Source organism: Neomonachus schauinslandi, chromosome 15 (genome assembly GCF_002201575.2).
Source record: "Neomonachus schauinslandi chromosome 15, ASM220157v2, whole genome shotgun sequence".
NCBI classification, from domain to species: Eukaryota; Metazoa; Chordata; class Mammalia; order Carnivora; family Phocidae; genus Neomonachus; species Neomonachus schauinslandi.
The window spans coordinates 30,010,918-30,021,792 of NC_058417.1; the positions used below are offsets into that span (position 1 = coordinate 30,010,918).

General features: G+C 42.4%; 1 protein-coding gene across 1 annotated transcript; it reads left to right on the plus strand.

Annotated features, from left to right (window-relative positions):
- The first annotated feature begins 227 nt into the window (after positions 1-227).
- Positions 228-1,505, plus strand: LOC110593222 (annexin A13-like). Its single transcript, XM_044921749.1, has one exon. The coding sequence runs from the start codon at positions 228-230 to the stop codon at positions 1,176-1,178; it is 951 nt and encodes a 316-aa protein (XP_044777684.1). The 3' UTR covers positions 1,179-1,505.
- Positions 1,506-10,875: the final 9,370 nt, after the last annotated feature.

Here is a 10,875-nt window from a genome sequence, read left to right on the forward strand (position 1 = left end):
CATCAAAATGGTCCAAACTTTGGTCCTTCGAAAGACAATGAAAATGAAAAGCCTGAGAGAAAATATTTGCAAAGTACTCATCTGATAAAGGACTTAAGAATTTAAAAAGAGCATTAAGAATTTAAAAAGAACCCTTAGAACTCAGTAAGACAAACAACCCAATAATAAAATTAATCAAAAGATATGAACAGAATGAAATACAGAACAACTGTCTTAGAAAAACGAAAATGGGCAATCGTCATGCCAAAGCAAGAAGTCATCAGGGTTTTGATGTGGATCGGGATGCCAAAAAGCTGAACAAAGCCTGCAAAGGAATGGGAACTGATGAAGCAGCCATCGTTGAGTTGTTATCAAGCAGGACATTGGATGAGAGGCAACAAATCAAGCAAAAGTACAAGGCAATGTATGGTAAGGACCTGGAGGAGGTGCTCAAGAGTGAACTGAGTGGGAACTTTGAGAAGACAGCCTTGGCCCTCCTGGACCACCCCAGTGAGTACGATGCCCGGCAGCTGCAGAAGGCCATGAAAGTTCTGGGCACAGATGAGGCAGTGCTCATCGAGGTCCTGTGCACAAGAACCAAGAAGGAGATCATAGCCATTAAGGCAGCCTACCAAAGGTTATCTGACAGGAGCCTTGAATCAGATGTCAAAGCTGATACCAGTGGAAACCTAAAAAAAATCCTGATGTCCCTGCTACAGGCTAATCGTGACGAAGGAGATGACGTGGACAAAGATCTAGCTGGTCAGGATGCCAAAGATCTGTATGATGCAGGGGAAGGCCGCAGGGGCATGTACAAGCTCGCCTTCAATGAAGTCCTGGCCAAGAGAAGCCACAAGCAATTACGTGCCACCTTTCAAGCCTACCAAATTCTCATCGACAAAGCCACTGAAGAGGCCACTGAAGCAGAAACATCAGGAGATCTGCAGAAGGACTACTTAACTCTCGTGAGGTGCGCCCAGGACCAGGAGGGCTATTTCGCTGACCGTCTGTACAAGCCCATGAAGGGTGCAGGCACCGATGAGGAGACACTCATTCACATCCTCATGACCAGGGCTAAGGTGGACCTTCAAGGGATAAAAGCAAAGTTCCAAGAGAAGTATCAGAAGTCTCTCTCTGACATGGTTCACTCAGACACCTCTGGGGACTTCCAGAAGCTGCTGGTGGCCCTCTTGCACTGAACCGAGCCAGAAGAGTGGGAGCCCAGGGAGGAGCCACCTTTGTCAAGAGCCCATTTCAAACCAGATTTGTAAATGTGACTCCAGCACATAAAGTACCGAAGAGTCCTGGCTTATTCTCTTGGCAGCTTGAATACTGTAGCTGGGCCAAGCTGTTTAGGTGAAGGGCAACAGCCTCAAAATGCTTGGGCAAGTCACCCTGAATGCTGGCTTAGCAGGTACCTGAGCTGCCTTTCAGCTTTCCTATAGCGTGGAGAACTGAATGCTTTCTGAACACAAATGAAATTAGCTGTTGATGAAAGAAACTACACTTGTAATTAAACATTCAGAAGAATATGTGTCACATAGAGGTGGGTAAAGACTGAATGGTTAAGGTACAGGGAAAACAAAATTAACCAGTTGATCAATTTTCCTTCTGTGGGGGCACCTGGGTGGCTCAGTCAGTAAAGCGTCTGTCTTGGGCTCAGGTCATGATCTTGGGATCCTGGGATCGAACCCCATGTCGGGCTCCCTGCTCAGCAGGGAGTCTGTTTCTCCCTCTCCCTCTTCCCCTCCCCACCGCCCACTTGTGCACACACACACACACTTTCTCTCTCTCTCAAATAAATAAATAAAATCTTAAAAAAAAAAAAGATACGAACAGACATTTCACAAAAGAAGATACACAAATGGCCAATAAGCACAGGAAAAGATGCTCAACATCAGTCATTAGAGAAATGCAAACTAAAGCCATGATAGGATGCCATTTCACACCCACTAAAATATGTGGAGGAACAGGAACACACATCTTGCTGGTGGCAATGTGAAATGGTACAGCAGTTGTGGAAAAGTTTGGCAGTTCTTCAAAAAGATAAACACAGAATAATCATACTTAATTCCACAGCTAAGTGTATAACCAAGAGAACTGAAAACACATGTATGCACAAAGACTTGCATGTGAATATTCATAGCAGCTGTATTCGTAACAGCCCCAAACTGGAAATGACCCAAACATCCACCAACTAATAAAACAAAATTTGATGCATCCATATAACAGAATGTTATTCAGCAAAGAAAAGGAACAAACTATGAATTCATGCTACAACATGGATGAACCTCAAAAACATGCTAAATGAAAAACCAGACACAAGGTACCACATATTAAGAGTCCATTTCTATGAAATGTCCAGAAAAGGCAAATTAATGGAGGCAGGAAGTAGATTAATAGTTGTCCAGAACTGGAAGGAGGAAGGAGGATTAATTGTAAATGATCATGAGGGATGTTACTGGGGAGATAAGAATGCTCCTAAATTTATAAATGTTGATGGTTACATCACTAAGTTACTAAAAATCAATGAACTATACACCTGAAATGGTTCAATTTTCTGATATATAAACTATACTCCAATGATGTTATGATTGGGCAAGGCTTCAGTCACTATAAAGCTTAAATGAAACTGGAGGGTTCACTTTCAAGGAGGCTTGCTAGCACGGCTGGCAAAATGGTGCTGGATGTCGGTGAGAGGCCTCAGTTCCTCCACACAAAAGCTTCTTCAAAAGGTTGCTTGAGCATTATTTACAATAACCACGACATGGAAACAACCTAAGTGTCCATCGATGGATAAATGGATAAAGAAGTTGTGGTATATATACACAATGGAATATTATTCAGCCACAAAAAAAAAAAATGAGGAAATTCTACCATTTCCAACAACTTGGATGTTCACTAAGTGAAATAGATCAGACAAAAAGAAATGCTTTTTGTCTTTTTATGTGGAATCTCAAAACTTACAGAAAAAGAGATCAGAATTGTGGTTACCAGCAGTGGAGCATAGGGGCAGGGGGAAATGGAGAAAGGTGGTCAAAAGGTGCAAACTTTGAATTATAAGATAAATAAGTAGTAGGGACGTTATGTACAACACGATGACTATAACTAGCACTGCTGTATATATATAGGAAACTTAAGAGAGTAAATCCTAAGAGTTTTCATCACAAGAAGAAATTTTTTCTTTTCTCCCTTCTCTCCTTTTTATCATATCTATAGGAGAAGACAGATGTTAGCTGAACCCACTGTAGTAACCACAATATATAAAAATTGAACCATCATGCTGTGTTCCTTAAATTTTTCAAGTCAATTATTTTTCAAGAAATTATAAATATTATAATAGCTCTTTATAGCCTTTTGCCAAAAGCAGCAAAGAGAATCCAGGCAGCACCTTCAACACGCGGACTGTAACCTCCTTAGCTGGATCACTCAGTTCATAAATTATGTTCCCTACTTTTCACATTAACACAAGTGACAGTGTTGCTAAACCTTCGGCCACTAAAGAACATGCACCCCTTTCCTCCAGCCTCCAATAGCATTTCTTCATTTTCTTTCCCTTCCTCCGGCCAGCCCCCTTGAGGACCATCAGGCTTCTGTTAACAGTCTCTTCAGAGCTCATGAGGCTTTCCCCCAAACACTTTGTAAGTTCCTTCCGGCTTCCATTTGCCACTCTGATGTTTTAGCTCTTTGTTTTGGTAACACCCTATTTCCAAGTATCAATTCTGTTTTGGTTATCTACAACTGCATAACAAATTACTAAAAACTTTGGTGGGTGGGAACAATCAAGAAACATTCTCTCAAAATTCTGGTGGCCAGGAATCTGCCAACGGCTTACCTGGTTAGTTCTGACGCAGGAGCTCTCAGGAGGTTGTGGTCAAGATGTCAGCAAGGGCTGAGCCATCCAAAGGCTTGACTGAATTGGAGAATCCATTTCCAAAGGGACTCATTCACTGAGGAGCACGTTGGTGATGGCGCAGGTCCTCCCTGAACAGGCCTCTCCCTAGGACTGCCCCTGTGACCAAGTGTCTGGCTCTCCCAGGAGTGAGCTAAGGTACAGAGAAAGCCAGGCAGAAACTATCCTTTGTTATGACCTATCTTCAGAAGGTACAGAGCATCACTTCTGCCAAATTAGATTCATTAGATAGGTGTCTGGAGTTCACCTTTAAAGGGAGAAATGCCAAATTTATAGACATATAGTAAAACCATGATGGTGGTCAAACTAAGAAATACAGAGTTCTCAAAAATAAGACCCAGTGAGACTAATTTTCTTGACTGACTCACAAACTTATACTGAGGGCATTCGTCAAAATTACATTCCAATGTATTCTGATCGATGACAGCATTGCTGAAATGAGCATAGAGCCTCCTCCCAACCCCCAGGCAAGGGACTACGGTAAAAAAAGACAACCCTCTTTTTTTGTGTGTTACTTAAAAGCAACTCTCTTTGTTCTAGACTTTTATTTTGTGGTCTCAGCTGCAGAAATTAATAATGAAACCTAAATGTTTTTAAAGTGAGTAAGCTCAGTGCTCATGGTCACTGTTAAAGAGGTTTAAGACAAACTAGATTATTTATTCACTTGTGTACCTATTGTCTGTTCCCTGCTAGAATGCAAGCTTCACAAAGTCAGGCATATTTGTTGAATCACAGTGAAGAGGACTGTGGTAAAGACTCAAGAATGCATGCCAAGCCCTCACAGTTGACCCTGGGTGTTGCCTTACTAAATGTAAGATTGAGTTCACCTATAGCCAGTATGAGTATCTGGCAGATTTGAACTTTTGCATGGACTCTTATCAGGAGTAAATTTTTGAAAACTTTTGAATAAAGTTAATTATAAGATTTGGGGAAAAAATAAAAAACAAATAAAGTGAATAAACTAGAACAGGGTCCATGGGCCACATTTTGAGTAACAAGGCTCTATACTATCCACTCCTTCCCCACTCCACCATTCTCTGCCCCCAGGATCCCACAGAAACCTTTCCCCCCTTAATTAATTCATAAAAATAGACCTCTTGAGAAAGCCTGCCCCACCAAGTCATCTATATGCCTGAACATTTCTGCATAGAATTAGTTAATATAAATTGAGTGCATACTAAATACTGGATACTTCACATATATTACCTCATATTATTGCTCAACATCCCTAGTTATTAACAGTCTCATTTCATGGGAGGACTGAGGCTCAGGTATTAAATAATTTGCCAAGGTCACATGGCTAGTAAGTACCACAACTGGATCTTGAACCTCAGAAGTCTGCCTAAAGATTCATGCATTGATGTTTCTACACTAATCTGAATACCAATGGAGGAACACAGTTTATGCTAAAATTGAATCCCTGTGACTGGGCAAGGATAGAGTGATCCTGGTTTGGGCAGTTGTTGTTCATCTACCATAATGAAGAATACAACCAACTTATTCACCAGAAGAGGAATGCCCGGATGGCTCAGTGGTTAAGCATCTGCCTTCAGCTCAGGTCATGATCCTAGGGTCCTGGGATCGAGTCTCTCATTGGGCTTCTTGCTCAGCGGGGAGCCTGCTTCTTCTTCTGCCTGCCGCTCCCCCTGCTTGTGCTCACTCACTCTTTCTCTCTCTCTCTCCCTGACAAATAAATAAAATCTTTAAAAAAAATAAAATAAAATAACCAGAAGAGAGCCAACGTGTAGTTGTCATGACTTCATGACCTTATTATAAGCACCATGAGATTCCCAAGGGAACTATTTGATTTTTGGGGACATGGGAAAAATGGAGACAAAATAAGGGAGGGTTAAGAATGGACTTTACTTTTTTACTTTACTTTTTTAAGAATTTATTTATTTATTTGAGAGAGAGAAAGAGGAGGAGCAGAGGGAGAGAATCTCAAGCAGACTCCCCGCTGAGCATGGAGCCTGATGATGTGGGGACTTGATCTCAGGACCGTGAGATCATGACCTGAGGCAAAACCAAGAGTCAGATGCTCAAACGACTGAGCCACCCAGGTGCCCCAAGAATGGACTTTAAAGAGAAAAGGAAAATTTTTTTAGAAATTGAAAATTAGGGGAAAAAAAGAAAATTGAAAATCAGATAACAGTATATAACAAGAGTTGGCAAACTATGACTTACATGCCAAGTACAACCCACCATATGATTTTTGAAAATAAAATTTTATTGGAGCACAACAGTGCCCATTGCCGATAGCTGCCCTTACACTAGTATGCAGAGTTTACTAGCTGCATGGACTGCAAGTCTAAAATACCATCTGGCTCTTTAAGAAAACTTTGCCAACCCCAGGATACACTCATTGGAAGCAGTTTATATGTATCCTGCTGCCATGTCTGGTTAGAGTAACAGGACACACGTTCATTAGGCAAGAAAATGCCAGAGAAGACAAGGTAAGTGACTCCTCAATCTTCATAGGAAATCATGAATGTGCCAAAGGAAGGAAATGAGAAAATAGATCATGTTCTCTGATCAAGATAAGAATTGCTCAAATGAGCCATGACCAACTTTGTAGCGCAGTCAAGCAAGCGTGACCAGACAGGCTGCTGAGATGTGCATCTGCAGCTCCAGAAATGCCGGGATGAAACTGGGGTTCAGGGATGTTCAAGGTGATTCACCCTTCATGACTGTGTGGTCTATGGCTCCATTCTAAGGAAACCCATGCCAACTTTAGAGAAGGACTGCGTAAATACTAGAGAGAGAGAGGAGTAAAGGGACCACACCTAGCCGCCAGTAGGTTAACAGATATTTGTGGAGGGTACCCATCACTTTGGCAATGACAGCAAGACCAGCAATGAAACAGCAGCAATTAACATAGGGCTAAGTGCCTTGTTATCTCATTTAACCCTTATGGACAATCCTACAATTAGGTATTATTGTTTTGCAGATGAGGAGACAGAGGCTCAGAATACTTGCCCAAGTGGTCAGTGTCAGGACTGATGAAAAGTGTCAGGTTTCCTTTGCTCAGGATGGGAACTGTGAGTAAATCTCAGATTCCACATACCCCACCAGGGCCAGCAGGGTGGAAGAGAGCAGAGGAGTCCCTGAGTGCCTCATCTGTATCAGAACAGCCATTTCCTGACTCCCCCAGCAGGTGCAAGGTAAAAAGCCTCCAATGGTTCATTGTTTGCTGAGATAGTAGCTCCGGACGTTTCAGTCCTTATTTGTACATTTGTGCTTCTTTTGAGTCTGAAAACCACAGTGGATGTCTGGGACCCTGAGGCCTTGTGATAAATCATGCCACCCACGGGTCTTGTGGAATTGTTGGCATCTTCACTGATTATTGGATGGGGTTCTTCATTACACAGAAGGCAGGTAGGGAGGCATTAAAAACCACTGTCTTCCCATTAAGTTTTTAATCATGGTTTATATTAGGTTTTTAATCATAGAACCCTTGCACTCCCGGGCGCCTGGGTGGCTCAGTGGGTTAAGCGACTGCCTTCGGCTCAGGTCATGATCCCGGAGTCCCGGGATCGAGTCCCGCATCTGGCTCCCTGCTCAGCGGGGAGTCTGCTTCTCCCTCTGACCCTACCCTCTCTTGTGCTCTCTCTTTCACTCTCTCTCTCTCAAATAAATAAAATAAAAAATAAAAATTAAAAAAAGGAACACTTGCAGTCCCATAATCTAGGTGTTCTCTGTATTGTTTGGGGTTGGGAAGTGTATGGCTCAGTGGAGACAGAGCACTTTTACCTACCCGCCCCACCATGCACCGCCCTCCCCCATCCCCCCCAACCAACCCTGGCTGGCTCTGCTAATTCATCTGCACAACACAGTGATCCTCAACCTTTTTTCTTAGCCGTTCTCCTCCCAGGAGCTCCATTAGACATTTTCTCCTAATCACTTTTCCCCACGAAATTCTAATACCACAGAAATACTGTATATCTGTTTAAGTACTATATGTGTACCCATACTTTACATATGCAAAAAGTAAGATTTATTTTGCCCCCCTCTCCTCAACCAATGTTCACCCCCTTGGAGAAGATATCTCCCCTGTGAAGAATACATGTGAGACTTTCAAACAGAAAAAGACATGTATCATATGATCTCACTGATATGAGGAATTCCTAATTGTAGGAAACAAACTGAGGGTTGCTGGAGTGGGGGGTGGGGTGGGAGGGATGGGGTGACTGGGTGATAGACACTGGGGAGGGTATGTGCTCTGGTAAGCGCTGTGAATTGTGCAAGACTGTTGAATCTCAGATCTGTACCTCTGAAACAAATAATGCAATATATGTTAAGGGAAAAAAAAAGAAGAAGAAGAAGGTAGCGGGAGGGGAAGAATGAAGCGGGGGAAATCGGAGGGGTAGACGAACCATGAGAGACAATGGACTCTGAAAAACAAACAGGGTTCTAGAGGGGAGGGGGGTGGGAGGATGGGTTAGCCTGGTGGTGGGTATTGAGGAGGGCACATTCTGCATGGAGCACTGGGTGTTATGCACAAACAATGAATCATGGAACACTTCATCTAAAACTAATGATGTAATGTATGGGGATTAACATAAGAATAAAAAAATAAATTAATTAAAAAAAAAAGAATACATGTGAGACTTTGCTACTCTAAGTACGATCAACCATCCCTCTCTATCAATGGATCCATCAGCAGCACCAACGTCACCTGGGTGCTTCTTAGAAATGCAGAATCTAAGGCCCTACCACAGACCAGCTGAATTATACTGTGCATTATAACAAGACTCCCCAGGAGGTTCACAGGTACATTAAAGTTGGAGAAGCACTGACCTAAGAATAAGTGTGCACAGTGACTGGGTACTCATAACCTTTGAATGCAGGCCATTTTACCTCCAAATAGCCATGATTGAGAGATCGTTCTCCATGATATAGAGCACAAACTGGTCTTTTTGGAAGTCTACCTACAGCTCCTAATTCTTCCCCAGGTGCCCAAACAAAATAATATTAATTCCTTCAAACACTTGATGACCCATAACATGCCTATCTTGAGTCTTTTCTAAATTACAAGGCTCTGAGTCTCTTATTATTTTCAATTTCTCTTTTCTAATTTGCTTTAGTTGATATTAATCATGCTTTAACAAATAGTAACTTTTATCATTTACTGGAAGCTTGCTATATCTTTGCATGCTATTTATCTAATAGCCACACAAGCCTAAAGCAGGTATTATTACCCCATCCTATAAATAAGGAAACTAAGGTTCCCAGAGGTTGAGTGATTTTCCTTAGTCACACAGTAGTAAGTGGCTGGGACCAAATGCAAAACCAGATCTGCCATGTTCCAAACCCAGTGCACTTTCCATTACTCTACTGTTTCAGTTTGAAGACTGTGGCAAAGACTTGAGTCCCTTTTCCCCAAGGGATTGGATTATGAGAGTTTTAGCTTACAAGGCAGCTATTTAGGTTCAGCAAAGGAATTCCACCATCATCAGGTTGGACCTGTCTTTCAAGGTGCATAACCAAATCCCACTGATCATCAGTAAAAAAGAGGCTTTTGAGTGCATGGTGATACAGAACATTCTTTAATCATAATTCAGCCAGCCCTTCATTTTACTGATGAGAAGACTGAGGCCAGAAAGTAGAAGTGATTTGATCAAGGTCTCACAGCTAATTAATAGCAGAATCTAGGCTAGACTCTACGTGAGTTAACACCAAGTCCAGATTGCCCCTTTCCCACCCCACTATACACTATAGCATACTTCATTCTCTAGGGAAAAGGAAGTCCATAAAAAAGGTCCAAACAGAGTATACTAGTAGTACATAATAAGTAAAAATAGTCTACATGCACTTAAAAAAATTTTCTTACTTTCTCCTGAGAGTATATTTGGCTAAGCAAAGGTGACACTTTCAGATAGTAGATGAGAGAGCTAGAGAGAAAGGGTTTCTTTTTCCTTTGGTGTAAGGAGTGACAGTGACTCAAACCAGTCTATGAGAGACAACCGGCAGCATCTCTTCCCAGCCTTGTATTCAGTAACACACACGCTGTTAGCTCAAAATCAAACATGGTGGGAGCATTTACACCATGAAAATCAGCAAATGCTACAAATCCGGTCTTCCTCCCCAGTCCCAGACCACTACTAGAAATGAGTTTATCAAAGTATAAAATGTGATGCTTCAGTGCCCAGTATTGCAGTTCCCTTATCTATCTGAACAGAGGCTGAAACATCAGGCTACCCTCCCGCTTCCCGTAACCTCATTCTCTTTTTCTTCTCTTGACTTTGGGTTTTACTGAGGAAAGAAGTTGCCAAGATGGCTCTGGTTCTACTGGAAGACTTTGGGCTGGGTTAGCGGAGTAGTGATTCTCCGGTTTTATTGTGCATCAGGATCACCTGGCAGGGGCAAGGGACAAGTTAAACTGGACAGTTCTGGGTGCCCCCTCCAGCATTCCTGATCCAGCAGACCTTGGTTAGGGCCTGAAAATTTGCATTTCTAACAAGATCCTGGGTGATGCTGATGTTGTTCATCCAGGGACCACACTTTGAGAACCACTGGCCTGGGGCTTCTTGACTGGTCCCAGCTGATTGCAGCTCATAGCCCTCGAACCTTAATGTACCACATGGTCTGCATCAATTTAGTTTCAGCAAAGCACAAAGAATCTTTACCTCTCTCCAAGACAGTGAGAAGGAGGACTACTAGATTGTCACAACTTGTTCCCCTAGATACAAAGTCACCTCCATATTTGACTTTATTATTCTGAGAAGCTGGGAAGCTGGAGACACTAAACAAAGCTGTGTTTACAGGTACAAGAGTAATTAGGTGTCCAAAGCAATCCAGAGCCTTGTAGCCAAAGCCTCTGGTATAAGAGGACCAATACCTTTTTCACCCATGGGATAGGAGGGCCTGCAATGGAAAGACTCCCCACTTTCTGAAGCCTTCCCAGAAAGTTAGAGGAGAGGTATTTTAGCAAGAAGTCCTACAACTGCTTTTAGTAAGAAGTGGGGTATATAAATTGAATTAGC